Source organism: Amphiprion ocellaris, chromosome 10 (assembly GCF_022539595.1).
Source record: "Amphiprion ocellaris isolate individual 3 ecotype Okinawa chromosome 10, ASM2253959v1, whole genome shotgun sequence".
Lineage (NCBI taxonomy): Eukaryota > Metazoa > Chordata > Actinopteri > Pomacentridae > Amphiprion > Amphiprion ocellaris.
Genome location: NC_072775.1, coordinates 109,803 through 126,617, shown reverse-complemented (window position 1 = coordinate 126,617; position 16,815 = coordinate 109,803). Strand labels below are relative to the sequence as shown.

General features: G+C 37.7%; 1 protein-coding gene and 1 long non-coding RNA gene across 6 annotated transcripts in view; both read left to right on the top strand.

The window, feature by feature from the left end:
- The window catches only part of asph (aspartate beta-hydroxylase), a 65,369-nt gene extending 59,923 nt beyond the window's left edge, over positions 1 to 5,446 (top strand). For all 5 annotated transcript variants that reach the window (XM_055014565.1, XM_055014566.1, XM_055014560.1 and 2 more), the window contains one exon: positions 4,986 to 5,446. In XM_055014565.1, coding sequence (XP_054870540.1) covers positions 4,986 to 5,005 — 20 coding nt within the window. In that variant the 3' untranslated portion in view covers positions 5,006 to 5,446. The remainder of the gene's footprint in view (positions 1 to 4,985) is intronic.
- A 1,869-nt stretch (positions 5,447 to 7,315) lies between these two features.
- Positions 7,316 to 16,815, top strand: LOC129349782 (uncharacterized). The gene is made up of 3 exons (XR_008602901.1): positions 7,316 to 11,107; positions 14,182 to 14,420; positions 15,405 to 16,815. It is a non-coding gene; the product is annotated as an uncharacterized LOC129349782 (long non-coding RNA).

Here is a 16,815-nt window from a genome sequence, read left to right as displayed (position 1 = left end):
CCCTGCAAAGTTTACAGTTGACTTTGACTGAACTGCCTTTTGGAGGGATTTCCATGTTTGTCTGTTTTTGTTTGTGTTTTAGAAAATGTTAATGCTAAGATGGTGAACATTATTCCTGCTTATGCCTGCATATTTTCAGTTAGCATTCTCTTTATAATCATCTACAATCTCTCGGTCCGTCTCAGTTTGTTAAACTAAACCACAGAGAAATGTTCCTGCAGCGCTACAATGGAAGCATAAGCTGCTGCATTTGTTGGCTTCATATTAATATTCTTACACATACAGTATATCATTTACAATAACTGCATCCTACATCAGTTTTAACTGTTGCAGCACTGATTAAACTATGCAACCACTTCAATCAATGCGTTTTTTACCATTTCCATTTAAAACACACAGAATAGTGACGCCTCCGACTGTGTCATTAATGCACACATGTAATCCGTTATTCAGCAGGTCTTACAGGTAACACTGAAACAAATCGGGCTGCAGTGTTACAGAAGGGAAAGAATTCAGTGGGAAATATCTCAGCAGGGCCAACTCTTCTTCTCCACTGGAGGTCTCTTCTGAGATAGTAAAACGCATTTGCATTTGTGGGGCATAATTTGCATGTTGCTCGCCTGCAAGAGAGGAGGAAAGAGGCAGAGATGGAGAAAAAGCATTCGAGCAAGAGGGGGAGGAAGGGGGAGGATTGATGCAGGGGGGAGAGAGGAGGAGGAGAGGAGGAGAGATGAGTGTGACATTGAAATCAAAACAAGGAAATGAGTATCATGGGAGCCTGCAGGATGGGTGTTAAGTGAAAAGCCATACTATGGGCAGGGGGTGGTGTGTGTTTGTTTACATCTGTGCCCTTGATTTCTGTGGATTGTCACTACAGTGTCACATGGGGCCAGAGCCAGTTTTAACCTCACTGAGCTCATCAGCAGCACACCACCAGAGACACACAGAGAGGGTATTAAACAGCAAAGCTGCTCTGAGAATGCATTAATATATGGAAAATTGTATGTTCATATGATCATGAAAAAATGGATCTTATTGTACAGTTGAGGTGGATAATTTGTCTTCTAATCGAGCTCTACTCCTACTATGGCATCTGAATGTCTGAAGTTTATACTTCATGAACCAGAAATGACTGATCCTGACTTCACTGGCTTTGTTTACTGTGGAAGTGCTGCCCTCACAGTGAGATTTTACACTGAACGTGTTTTATGTGTTTAAACATCCTGGCAGCTGTAATACATGAACACAGATGATCTGAGTGTGATCTGATGTGAACCAGTGGTGGTTAACAAAGAGCTCAAAAAGACACCAGGACATGGACAGAATGAATAAAGAAACATGTAACTGTAACCATCTGACTACTGTAAAAAGGCATATTATCTTTAAAAAATGCTAAAATTACTCAAACTATAACATTTATTCTATCCATAAACTGTAAAACCAGGAAGAACCACTGACTTTTTAACTTATCAGCAGTCCATGAACAGCTCATCTGTTGGAAAACGTAATCAAATCTTAGCTTAAACTCTTGATATTTCAGTTCAGTTTTGGCCAAAAATGAACCATTTGTAGGAATTAGATTCTGTAGAAAACTAAAAATTCTGTTCTCTTTGGTGCAACAAAGACGTCTTTAGTGGTTTGGCTGTGACCAAAACTCATTACAAAAAAAAAAAATAACAGTAAAGTAACACCTGTGGACACGTGGAGAAATGTTCTACATGTGAATTCCAGTTTTTCAATAGATTAAATTATAAATGTGTAAATTATAAATTTACAAATTTATAATTATAAATTTGTTGTTTTTTATGATTTATGGCATTACAACCACACTGCACAAAGACATTTTTGAGTTTCCTCTACTTCTAGCTGTGGTTGTTTCCATAGTGTGCAGGATTTTATATTGCAGTGAAAATGAGAGAAAATGAGCAAAAAACACCCGGAAGAGCTTGAGGGTTCAGAGGGTTAATAAAACTTACAGGTAGTGATAACAGAAAACGGCAGGAGAAACAGACTTCAATGGAAAATAACTGGAGGTAAATAAGTCAGTAAAGTCTTAAAGATAATGATGGATTCTGAAGAGAATGCAACAACATACTGGAACAATGGAGACACTGAGGGAAGGACGCAGGACTTACAGGAAAACAGACAAACTGACTGTGGACAGAAGGACAGACTGGTGAGCAGATAAAGATGGAACTGATCTGGGCAGAATAACACAAGGAAGCTTCAAAATAAAAATGTAAAGACTAGAGAAGAAACAGAGAGAGAGAGACACAGACAGGAACGCACAGAGACATGAGGAAAAGGTAGACATGAGGGAAAGACCAACCGGTGTAGAAGAGATGTTACTGAAGCTGTTGTATATTTTATGCTATCTATACTATTTTATAGAATAAACATATTTATAAACTAAACGTATCTTCATGGTAATTTTATAGACTCATTGTTTTAATCACTAGTAGGCGGTTATAAGCACGCAGGTTTGTCCACAACTTGAATCTGGATAAAACATATTTTAACAAAAATAAAGTTTTGCACAGACATTCATCGTCTCCAGAGGTTTAATCCCTTCATGACCTTCATGGTTCTTTGATTTTACCACTTTTGTTTTTGTCTTTAGTGTAGACAGTTTTCCCATAATTTAAACTATTGGACTGAACACTGCTGAAATATGTTGAGACCTTTATGCCCCCTCAGGGTGAACGGTGCTGACATTTTATCAGCTGCAGCGCCATCATCAGGTCAAAATATACGTTTGTCAACAACTTCAGACTTGACCAACCATATAACATTCCTATTATCTTTAGATTTATTTCCTGTTTAAACTCTTTCATGAAAGAAACTCCACATTTTGACATTCTCAGAAATCTAAAGCTTCTTTATCATTACGCTGCTTGTTTCAGAAACAGCATCTACATTTTTTCACAGAAAACAAAGAACAAAATATCCGACTCTGGTCAGTCCAAGTTGCTGCAAAGGCAAAAGAGACACAACAGATCTCAGGCATATTTCTATTTTTCTTTGAGAGATGTCAACATGTCGCCCCCAATTATTCCAATAATTCTCTTTAATATGCTAATTTCTCTTCTCCCACCTGACTCCTTAATGTGTCATTTTCAGTGTTTCAGTCTTTTGAGTCTTCTTCCTTGCAGGTTTTTATTTCTTTCTCTCGACCTTCGTACGAGCTTCTCAATAATCTATTATTGTCTGACTTGGAGAGAGGAAATGTGAATCTGCCTTTTCCTTCTACAGCAACTTCTAGCTTCTCTTTTCTCCTCCCTCAGGCCAAACTGTCTTTATCTCCTCGTCCAACTCAACCTGTAGTGACACAGCCAAAAGAAAAAACTCCTAATAAAGAACTTTTTTTTTTTTTTAACATTTCTGAGTTACATATCAGTCAGAATTGCAGACATTTTCATAAACTTCTAGATGGTTTTGAAATCACTCTTCCTTTGGATGAGATATTCTTTCTAGACTGTTTCAAAAGTGACAGTTTCCAGTCTCTGACTTATCTATGGCAAAAGCTGAGATGTGAAACTATCACAGAGACACAAAACTACCACAAAGAGACACAAAACAACCACAAAGAGACACAAAACACCACAGACACAAAAGTACCACAAAGAGACACAAAACAACCGCAAAGAGACACAAAACAACCACAAAGAGACACAAAACAACCACAAAGAGACACAAAGCAACCACAAAGAGACACAAAACAACCACAAAGAGAGAAAATGACGAGACAAAACCACCCTCCATGTCCAGACTGAGGCTCATATTTCACTGAAACCCTCTCTGAGTGTCAGCAAAGACAAATGTTTCTGTCCACCGTGGTCCAGGACCATCATGGTCTCTGGGGTTTGGTTTAGTTACTTCCTGTTTTTCTCCGTCCCAGTCTGTGTGTCTCTGTTCATTTTACTTCCTTTGTCAGTTTGTTCCATTTCCTTCCTGCTGTTCATCTGTCTGATATCCTGTAGCTTCACCACTCATCTGCCTGAATATTCCACATTCTTCAGATGTTCTTCAGGTTGGGATTATTTTTGCTTTGTTTTGGTTTGGAGTTTTGTGTGGTCCAGGTCAGTTATTTTCAGATCACATGACATTTAGTTTGGATTTTGCTGCACCACTATGCAACTTTTTGTCAGGTTATAAAAGCGTTCTAAAGAGTCAATCACCTGGATGTAAATGTTCTAAAGAGTCAGTCACCTGGATATAAACGTTCTAAGGAATCAATGACCTGGATATAAACATTCTAAAGAATCAATAGCCTGGATATAAACATTCTAAGGAATCAATGACCTGGATATAAACATTCTAAAGAATCAATAGCCTGGATATAAACATTCTAAGGAATCAATGACCTGGATATAAACATTCTAAAGAATCAATAGCCTTGATAGAAGCATTCTATACCTAAATAATACTATAATATAGTATCTATACATAAGTAATACTGTAATATAGTCTCTATATAGTAAATACTGTGGATAACTCTCAGCGTTCTAAAACAAGCTGCAGCTGGTTCTGCTGTAATGCCCAGCTGAGGCCAGCAGGCGATGTTGCCCGATTCTCAATTAACTTCATTTTGACCGTTGATGTTAAGGTTCTGTGTTGTCAGTAGTCCTGAATACCTGCTGAGTCTCTGAAGTTAAACTGGAGAAAACAGTAAATGTACTCTCTAATGGTTAGCATTGTTTAATGACTGATTCACATGTTGTAGTACGTATTCCTGCAGTGTAGATTGAAAAAAATAGACTCCCAGAATATGTCCAAAGTAAAGATGAACACTACACTTATTACATTTAAATTACAGCACAGATAAGCTGGATAATAAAATCCTTTCCTCTAAAGCTAAAGTGACTACAGGCCTTTCTGTCTTTCAGTGCTTGGAAAACTATATGAAATAGCAAATCTATCCAGGGTCACTTTAAAATGAACCTCTACTGTTGATGCTGATACTGTGATGTCTGTCTACATCTCAGGTGTCTCATGTTCACTGTGAGGATCTTCTGAGTGAAGCCAGCAGAAGGAAAACCTCATCTGGATGTGAAGAAGGAGACTGAATGGACGACATCCTCAGTGAACCACTTCCTGTTTAACTTTCACTTACAGAAGGACAGACCAACTGTTTCAGTAGTTTATTATTCTCTGTTCTTAGTATTCACAGGTTCCATTTATCACCTTTAACTTCATCTCTGCTGTTGTAGCAGAAATACAATATAAAAAGTCCATGTTATTTATAGCAGATATGCAGCATTAAAACAGCAACACATTCAAGTCAAGAGCTTCATTATTTCCTTTATTGCACACTTAAAAACTACATTGTTTAACTATTGTGAACTAAGGATGCATAAACACATGTAATAAATGGATGAAATAAACAACGTGTTGCTGACAGTGAAGTTTAAACACTGAACAGTAACAAGACAAGTTGTATTCTGAAGAGAGGTGCTGAATCTGCAGCATTATTGTTATTACTGGAAGGATGAGGAGGACATCAGTGCTGCTCTTCCTCACAGTGATGAAGGAGAAAAGACTCTTCAGACAACCACAGCTGGATGTTCATGTTCTCTGGAGCTCTCAGTCCATCAGACTAGATGTTCCCAATGATCCAGACCAAGGCTTGAAGGAAAAGACACTAACAGTGAGGAAAAGATCCACAAGGTTCTTTCATTCCAACTGCAGGAACGTTAAATATCAGAGTGAAGACTAATATTTACCTCTAATATTCTTCTTTTACTGCAGTATTTTAGCTCTAATATTCATCTTTTATTGCAGTATTTTAGCCCTAATATTCATCTTTTATTGCAGTATTTTAGCTCTAATATTCGTCTTTTATTGCAGTATTTTTCCTCTAATATTCATCTTTTACTGCAGTATTTTAGCTCTAATATTCACATTTTTCTGCAGTATTTTAACTCCAATATTCATCTTTTTCTGCAGTATTTTAGCTCAAATATTCATATTTTACTGCAGTATTTTACCTCTAATATTCACATTTTACTGCAGTATTTTTCCTCTAATATTCTTCTTTTACTGCAGTATTTTTCCTCTAATATTCTTCTTTTACTGCAGTATTTTTTCTCTAATATTCATCTTTTACTGCAATAGTTTAAATGTATAAGAGCTCATTGTTTGCATTTATCAAACCACAACTAATGTATTGCATATATTGTACTCCACAATAGCTACAGCTGATGAAGGCCTGAGTGTTCCAGCCCAAGCCTGAGTGTTGACCAAATGACCACAAAGAGACACAAAATGACCACAAAGAGACACAGAATGACCACGAGACACAAAATGACCACAGAGAGACACTAAATGACCACAGAGAGACAGAATAATCACAGAAACACAAGATTATAACAAAAACACACAAAAATGACTGCAAAGAGACACAAAATGACCACAAGGAAATGCAAAAGGATCACATAACCAAAAATAAAACAGAAAAATGAATAAATTTGAAGGGACTGAACAGGAAAACAGTGACTTTCGACTTCTTTGAAAGCTGTTTCACTGTAATCATGGATGATGGATGGATGGATGGATGGATGGATGGATGGATGGATGGATGGATAGATGGATAGATGGATAGATAGATAGATAGATAGATAGATAGATAGATAGATAGATAGATAGATAGATAGATAGATAGATAGATAGATAGATAGATAGATAGATAGATAGATAGATAAAACCTTTATTGATGCCACAGCGGGGAAATTTACAATATAATATGAGTCATTTTAAATACAGACACGTGAAATGAAAGAAAATACTGATTAAATCAATACTGAGAGTGTAACGTTGAATGAATTGATCCATCATCTCGTGTTTTATCTGAATAATAATTCACAATATAAAACACAACTGTATTCATTAAATGCAGACATTTAAAATGGAAAAAACACACCTTTTTAATCAATTAAACCTTTAATTCATTTAACTAAGAAAACCATCCTTTAATGTCTAACCTTAAAATGAGCGACATTTTTTAAAATATAGCTGCAAAGTAAAAGTTTCACACTAAAGATGAATCACTGATGAACATTTCATGGCATTAACTCAATTATTATGAGGAAACAGAAATCCATTTCTAATATTTCTATCAAATATGTTTATGTCTATAAAATATACTGGACATGAATAAAAATGTCTGCATAGTGAAATATATGAAGTCCATCTGCATTTATACATCATATTGATGTTTAAATAACAGGAACTGCAGCCCACGTTCAGTCACGTTAGCGGAATTACAGATAAAAATAGTCTCCTTTGACCTTTTAAAAATGAATAAATCAACTGCAGGAAATGCAGGAAACTTTGCAACAGAAAGAAAATGGACAGAATAGACTTTTATTTCTACCTGGCAGGAAGTGCAGGGAGGAAGTGATGTCATGAAGCAGATACACCTGTGAGCTGCTGCTAATGAAAGAAGCCTGGAGAACAAAGGAGATGAGTGAGAGCACTGGGAGGAACCAGGAGATTTCAGGAGGAACTTCCCAGATTGTGGTCAGTTCTCTTCTAAAGTGTGATATATTAAAGTAAAGTGAGCAGTCTGGAATAAACGGAGTAGATTTAGAATCCAGAAGCAGCTTTTTCCTGCTCTTGAACCACCTGCTGGATATGAACTGATCCCAGGACAGGAGATTCCGCCTCTTCAGCTGTTGGGATGTCTGCACCATTTGTTGGACCCTGGTGGAGGTAAGTTCAGTGTTTTTTCTGTCCAAATCTCCAGACTTTAGGCTGCATAATCCTCACATTAGCCTCTCCTGCCCTCCTCAGCTCCTCACCTACACTAATTTACACTCCTTTAAACTCCCACTCCTCACATTAACTCACCCAAACCTTCAAACTGAACTGAAATGAACCCATCATTTCTTGAAGACATTATTTGGATTTTTTCCTTCTTTAATTAAGAAGCTTTTAGTGTCACCATCAGGACACTGAAATAGAATCTGTCTTTTCTGCTTCTGTTGACTAAATGGACTTGTGTGTTTGAGATGTTTTTGTGTTTGATGTGTTTTTGTGTTTGATGTGTTCTGATTTGGTTTGTGTCTAACCAGGTGTAGATAATGACATTTAACTGATGGCTACAGTTCTTTCCTGTCTGGTGTGGTTCTCTAGAAACAAACATGAAGCCATCTAGTCCATTTAGTGGGAGTTTAAAGTAGTTTCTGTCTGGTGATGAACTCAGTTTGAACCTTTGAAATGATCTATAGAATAGCATTACTTTTAATCCGACAACTCAATAAGGAAAGGATGGTTTTATCTTGCTGACATGTTTCTGCTGCATCTGCAGTCTTCTTCAGAGCGTCAGAGGATGTGTTGATGGCGTGTTGATGGCGTGCTGATGGCGTGTTGATGACGTGTTGATGGCATGTTGATGGCGTGTTGATGACGTGTTGATGGCGTGTTGATGACATGTGATGGCGTGGGATGGCGTGTTGATGTGTGTTGATGACGTGTTGATGGCGTGTTGATGGCGTGTTGATTGCGTGTTGATGGCGTGTTGATGACGTGTTGATGGCATGTTGATGGCGTGTTGATGACGTGTTGATGGCGTGTTGATGACATGTGATGGCGTGGGATGGCGTGTTGATGTGTGTTGATGACGTGTTGATGGCGTGTTGATGGCGTGTTGATTGCGTGTTGATGGCGTGTTGATGACGTGTTGATGGCGTGCTGATGGCGTGTTGATGACGTGTTAATGGCGTGTTGATGATATGTAATGGCATGTGATGGCGTGTTGATGGCGTGTTGATGGCGTGTTGATGACATGTAATGGCGTGTGATGGCGTGTTGATGGCGTGTTGATGACATGTGATGGCGTGTGATGGCGTGTTGATGACGTGTTGATGGCATGTTGATGACGTGTGATGGCATATTGATGACGTGTTGATGGCGTGTTGATGACGTGTTGATGGTGTGTTGATTGTGTGTTGATGGCGTGTTGATGACGTGTTGATGACGTGTTGATGGCGTGTTGATGACGTGTTGATGGCATGTTGATGACATGTAATGGCGTGTGATGGCGTGTTGATGGTGTGTTAATGACGTGTTGATGGCGTGTTGATGGCGTGTTGATGGCGTGTTGATGGCGTGTTGATGGCGTGTTGATGACATGTAATGGCGTGTGATGGCGTGTTGATGGCGTGTTGATGGCGTGTTGATGACGTGTTGATGGCGTGTTGATGGCGTGTTGATGACGTGTTGATGGCGTGTTGATGACATGTAATGGCATGTGATGGCGTGTTGATGGTGTGTTGATGACGTGTTGATGGCGTGTTGATTGCGTGTTGATGGCGTGTTGATGACGTGTTGGTGGCGTGTTGATGGCATGTTGATGACGTGTTAATGGCGTTTTGATGACATGTAATGGCGTGTGATGGCGTGTTGACGTGTTGATGGCGTGTTGATGACATGTAATGGTGTGTGATGGCGTGTTGATGGCGTGTTGATGACGTGTTGATGGCATGTTGATGACGTGTTGATGGCGTGTTGATGGCATGTTGATGACGTGTTGATGGCGTGTTGATGACATGTAATGGCATGTAATGGCGTGTTGATGGTGTGTTGATGACGTGTTGATGGCGTGTTGATTGCGTGTTGATGGCGTGTTGATGGCGTGTTGATGGCGTGTTGATGACGTGTTAATGGCGTGTTGATGACATGTAATGGCGTGTGATGGCGTGTTGACGTGTTGATGGCGTGTTGATGACATGTAATGGCGTGTGATGGCGTGTTGATGGCGTGTTGATGACGTGTTGATGGCATATTGATGACGTGTTGATGGCGTGTTGATGATGTGTTGATGGCGTGTTGACGTGTGATGACGTGTTGATGGCCTTTTTATCACGTGATCGGTCTAACAGACCGGTCAGAATCTGTCAGACTGATCACGCCATCCGGTGGTCTCTGGAGGATGGAGTCCAGGTTCCCGGTTCATTTAACAGCTCCCTCACTTCCTGGTCTCTAAGGCCTCCTTAATCCATGGTTTGTGTTTGTTGGTCTCTGATGTTAAATCCTCCCCCTGTCCCAGTCCATGATGTGCTTGTTTCTTTTACAGTGGTCCCTGATGGCTGATTTTTTTGTTTGCTTCATCTGCTTTTTCTTTTTATCTTCTTGTGAGTCGTCCAGCTGTTTCCTTTATTCTGTCTGCTGTTCCTTTCTTCTTGTGTTGAATGATCTTCCAGTTTCTCCAGTGTATGTTTTATCACATGATTTACACGGAGTTTCATATATGATGCTGCATTTTTTGTCTTTTGGATGGACTAATAGCTGCTGCAGTTTTCTATGTGGTTCTACTGCTGTGTTGATGTTGTGTTTTCTCATTATGGGATGTATGGGTTCTGTTGTCCCTCAGATATATGGAATGCTGATTATGTCTTCATTTTTATTGTCTGGTTTTTGTGTATGTTTTGTTTTTGTTTGTTTTAGTTTTTTCTCTTTGTTTTTGGCTTGTTGTTTTCCTTTGTTTATGGCCCATATGGGATATTGGTAGTGTGTGAGTGAGTTCTGATGTCTTTTTCCTCCTCCTTTCTGTCTTTATCATCGGTTATGATGCTGGTCTGTTCTAATAGTGTTCTAACTGGTAGTTTGTGTTCTGTGGATGTTCTGATGTCCAGAGGAGGTTCTGGTCCGTTCTAATAGTGTTCTAACTGGTAGTTTGTGTTCTGTGGGTGTTCTGATGTCCAGAGGAGGTTCTGGTCCGTTCTAATAGTGTTCTAACTGGTAGTTTGTGTTCTGTGGGTGTTCTGATGTCCAGAGGAGGTTCTGGTCCGTGTGTGTGGGTTTCCTGTAAACTGTTATTTTGATGCTGCTGTCTTCTCTGTGGTGAATGTTCATGTCCAGGAATGAAATGGTCCGGTTTATTTCCTCTTCGTGTGTGGATTGTATGTTTCCCGTGTCGTCCATGTTGTTCAGATGATCAGTGAGTTCTTGTGTGTGTCCAGATTTTATTATTTCCAGGATGTCGTGGACGTATCTTCTCCAGAGTGTGGGTCTGCAGAGTGGGGATGGCTTTGGTTTCCAGGTCCTCCATGAAAAAGTTACTCATTATGGCTGAAAGTGGATCTTTTTTTCAACTTTATTTTACCAGGTAAGATCAGATGAGAACAGTTTCTCCTTTACAATGATGACCTGGCCAGATGTGTCATTGCTAAACCTGGTTTCTGACTGTAGATTATTCCTTTCAACTGAAAATAGGTGGATTTGGCAATAAACCGGAGTAATGTGATGATGTCGTCTACTGGGAGGTTTGTGTGTTTTTTCAGTGTCCTGTCCTTCATGAGTCGTTCCTGTACGATGTGTAATGTGACGTCTAGGGGGTTTTAGTGATGAATGAAACTACGTCATGTCATATGAATATCTCCTCTTTTTCTACTGTGATATGGTTTAGTTCTTGTCCAGTTGTTTGGAGTTCTTGCAGTGATGTTGTGATGTACCAAGGAGGGGTTTGATGATTTCTACCAGAGCTTTATAAAGGTTGTAGGTGACTGATCTGATGCTGTCCACTATGGGGTGCAGTGCAGTGTCTTTTTGTGTATTATGGGTGTTCCATATATCTGGGGGGGGTAACGTTGGCTGTGGGTATCAGATGGTTTTATGCTTCCTGTGTTTTTAGGGTCCTTTGCTTTTGTTCTATGGGATGTTTTTTTCCAGTATTTCATTAAATTATCTGCTGCAGAGAGAAAATGAATAAAAGGAGACAGAAATGAGGGCAAATGTGTTCAAAACAAGTTAAAACATCATGCAAAATGCCTCAAAACCTGCTCAAAAAAGATAAAAACTGACTCTGAAATGACTCAAAAGCTCGAAATTTGTCTAAACAAGTTACAATATTGTGCAAAATACCTCAAAGCAAGATAAAAAACTGACTTGAAATTCTTTGAAAAGATTAAAAAAAATCTAAATTTGTCAAAAACAACTTAAAATATTGTACAAAATTCCTCAAAACATAAAAACTGACTTAAATATGTCTGAAATGACTTAAAAGCTCAAAATTTGTCCAAAACAAGTTAAAAATATTTGTCTCATAACCAAAATGTATCATGACCTGCTCAAAATGATAAAAACTGACTTGAAAATGTCTGAAATGACTTAAAAGCTTAAAATTCAACCAAAATGACAAAATTTCCCCAAAACTAATTAAAGTTCTGCACAAAATCACTGGAAACTTCAGTCTTGACTCATAATGTGTCCAAATGCATAAAGTTCCTGCTGTTGGGCCTGAATTTTAATACAGGTGTAACCAGGTGGTAAACAGAGGCAAGTAAATATCCTGAAAACCACTGAAATCCCTGTTTGTGACTCTTCTGCTGATTGTCGTTTTGGACAGCAGGGGGCGTATTGTTATTGTTGTATTGGGGGTAGTTTTGAGGTCAAAGGGCAAGATACTGGAAGTGGTGGGAACAGAACAAAGGGTTACTGGTTACTGTGGGACAGTAAGAAAATGTAAATAATACCGTGCTATGAAAGACTGAATTATGAAATACAGTGACAGGGTGGTAAATTGTTTGTTATTTGCATTAAAAATCCACTTTATGTCCGTGTACTGTGCTGAGGAGTACCGACAGTTAGAGCAGTGGTTCCCAACCTGTTTGGCTTGGAGCCCCCCCTATAAGCTGCACTCCAGCCCCCAGCGGGCGTAACTCCATCTTTAGCAGAGAAACGAAGCTCCAGCAGTGTTTGTCCATCATACATGAGCAGCGACTTGATTTGTTGAGTGCCGAGGGTGAACTACAATAAAATCATCAACAAAACTGACAGTGAGAGACAAGCTGCCACACACACTGGCACCATCTTGACCCAAGCTGATCAATCATGATGTTCTTAGTTCCATGAAATATGAATGTATTATTATATGCATTGTGTTTTTGTGTTGGTTAATGATGAGATATTTCTAACTGCTTTTGTGTTACTGCAGTATGTGTTTAGAACAGAGGCTTATAGAGGGCAGTGTGGTAACTGTGGGTTTTATTTGCCCGCTTGGTGCCACAGCCGTATGTTTCTGTTTTTAGTACTATTTCTGGTGCTGTTTCTCATATTTCTACTAATGTGTTGCGCCATAGGTTTTTTTAAAACACAATTCATTGTATAAATTCTATTAGATGTAAATAACTTGGAAAACAAAGAACCCCCACAAATTTAATTTGAAGTATTGGTTTCTGATTTAACCCAGCTTCAAATCTAATGTTAGATTCAGTGTTAAATCCACAAACAGAGAGACTTTTGGTGACTTTTCAGAGCGTATTTTAACATAAACTCAGACTTTTGGTGACTTTTCTGTTTGGATTTTAAGATAAACTCAGACTTTTGGTGACTTTTCTGTTTGGATTTTAACATAAACTCAGACTTTTGGTGATTTTTCTGTTTGGATTTTAACATAAACTCAGACTTTTATTGACTTTTCAGAGCATATTTTAACATATACTCAGACTTTTATTGACTTTTCAGAGCGTATTTTAACATAAACTCAGACTTTTGGTGACTTTTCAGAGCGTATTTTAACATAAACTCAGACTTCTATTGGCTTTTCAGAGCGTATTTTAACATAAACTCAAACTTTATTGACTTTTCAGAGTGTATTTTAACATAAACTCAGACTTCTATTGACTTTTCATAGCGTATTTTAACATAAACTCAAACTTTATTGACTTTTCAGAGCGTATTTTAACATAAACTCAGACTTTTATTGACTTTTCAGAGCGTATTTTAACATAAACTCAGACTTTTGGTGACTTTTCAGAGCGTATTTTAACATAAACAGACTTTTGGTGACTTTTCAGAGCGCATTTTAACATAAACGCAGACTTTTGGTGACTTTTCAGAACATATTTTAACATAAACTCAGACTTTTATTGACTTTTCAGAGCGTATTTTAACATAAACTCAGACTTTTATTGACTTTTCAGAGCATCTTTTAACATAAACTCAGACTGTTATTGACTTTTCAGAGCGTATTTTAACATAAACTCAGACTGTTATTGACTTTTCAGAGCGTATTTTAACATGAACTCAAACTTTATTGACTTTTCAGAGCGTATTTTAACATAACCTCAAACTTTATTGACTTTTCAGAGCGTATTTCAACATAAACTCAGACTTCTATTGGCTTTTCAGAGCGTATTTTAACATTCGGAGCTCTAACTCAGACTTTCCTCTCTTCTCCAGCATTAAAACCTTGTCTGCAGAGAGAAAAGAACGACTCCGTTTTTTGCCAGACTGGAGGATGTTGGAGGGAGTCTGTTAATCTCTCTGGACCTGACATTTGAAAACCTCCACCTCTCCTCACCCTCCCAGCCCACTGATGTGAGGAAATCCAGCTCTGAACAGACTGAACTCCTAAATCCCTCCTGGAAGCTTCACCCTGAACAGACAACTGCAACGCCGTGGTAACGGGCAGATTACAGGTAACAGGTGTAAACTGTTAGTAACACTCAGAGTCACGTGATGCTGCTCCGTTTATGTAGCGAGGCAGAAAATAAGGACGGGAAGCCGCCACATTTAACAGATCAGAGTTTCCACAGACCAACAGTTCACTCTATTTATGCACTCTGAGAGGAAATTTATCGCTTATTTCTGTCAACCAAACTGGGTCAACATCATAATGTAGCATCAACTTCACATCACGTGGAATTTACACTGGAATTTATAAAGAAGCTGAGAGAAAACTGAATTCAAGTCGAGCTAACTTAACCTTCCTGTTGTCTTCATTTACAGGCACCAAAAAATATTGTTACCTTGTCTGAAAAAAAAATCTGCAAAAAAAAACAACTTTCTGAAAATTTGCGAAACCTTCAGGAAGGAAATTCCAATAATTCCTTAAAAGTTTCCTTTAAAAGTTTTATTTATAAAAAAATTCCTAAATTTGGCAAGAAAATTCTTGTGTGTATATATATATATATATATATATATATATATATATATATATATATATATATATATATATATATATATATATATATATATATATACATATATATATATATCAATAAAACTTGTAATATTTTCTTTAAGAGCATTCATTAAAAAAATCTGCGAAATTTGCTGGATTTTAGTTGATTTTGTTGTGAATGTTATTCACAAACATTTAACATTTCTTTGAACTGTAAACTGTCTGAAAATGACAAAAAAGATGAAACTTGGTGCAAAATTACTCACAAATTTCTCCTAATGAGATCAAACTTTGACAAACTGACTTGAAATTATCTGAAATTACCCATGATTTGTCCAAAAAGATTAAGAGTTTGTGCAGAAGTGGATTAAAAAGTGAATTCAAATTGAGGTATCTCTATTCTTCTATTTGCTTGATTAGACTCAACAACAAGTAACACAATTTCACCAATTTTACTCAAGATTTGGCAAAAGTTCAACTAATGCACTAAGCATTGCAGGAGACCCCACACACCCATCCCACAACCTGTTCAGCCTGCTGCCATCAGGGAGGAGACTGAAGAGTCTGAGGACCAGGACCAGCCGACTGAGCAACAGCTTCATCCACCAGGCTGTCAGGAAGCTGAACTCTCTCCCCTCTCTGCCCTCTCTACCACCCCCTTCCCCCACATACACAAACTCTGGTCAATAACCTCTGACCTGCACTGTAATAGCACATTCAACCATCAAGCATATTTGCACTTCTTGGACTGTTACTTATTTGCACTGTTCTGAGTATTCTGCACTAAAATCCGTCACTTTATCTCATAGTCATGTTTACATTTCACTCAGTTCTGCTTTTCTTAGTTCTTCGTTGTTGCTCAGCTCTAATTTTGCTTCCTTTGTTCTTTTTTGCCCTTTAATATCTTATTTTCTAAGTCTTTATTTAATGTCTACTGTTGCACGAAGAGAGAAGAGCGAAATTTCGATTCTTGGTATGTCATGTACATATTGAAGAATTGACAATAAAGCTGACTTTGACTTTGAAATCACTGAAAACTGTTCAAAATGAATCCAAATGACTTGATTTGCTCAAAAAAGTGGAATCTTTGTGCAAAATGATCCAAAAACTTTTTCTAATTGACTAAATTGTATAAAATTACCCAAACATTTGCCCAAAAAGATTCAAAATGTATGTGATAAGTTGATGTGATCTTCTTGTTAAGCACATTTAACTTCTAGAATTAGGGTTAGGGTTTTAGGAATCTAACGTTCCTAAAACTGATTTAATGGTTAAAGATAGATGCATACAAATATATTTTCTAATATACGCGAGTTTGCACACTGTATGCAAGTATTTTTGCTCTATATTAATTCTACATTACAGGTTGTTTACATTTTTAAAAACATTTTTACATACGTTGTTTTACATACAATGTCTTTGACATGTTTTAGTTCTTCAGTGAACAGTTTTTATGTCTGATCTTGTTGTTGAATCAGTTTTAGACATGTTTAACTTCTAGAATTGAAAAGAAAAGAGTCTAAAGAACCTTTCCTTAAACTGATTTAATGGTTAAAGATAGATGCATATAATATTTTTTTTGTCAAATTTATGCCAGTTTGCTCACTCTGTATTAGTTCTAGATTACAGGTTTTCTACATTTCTGCACACAGAATCTTCTCTCTAATGTCTTTAACACATTTTAGTTCTTCTGTGAACAGTTTTTATGCCTGATCTTCTTGTTAGATCAGTTTTAGACACGTTTAACTTCTAGAATTTAAAAAAAAGAGTCTAACCCTAACAAACTGTCCTGAAACTTGTAAAATGAATAAACAGAGTGATGGACTGCAGTTTGTTTTATTTTCTGTTCAGCTGAATCTCAGTTGAATCCTGATTTCTGTGCATCATAAAGAGAAACAGTTTATGATAAA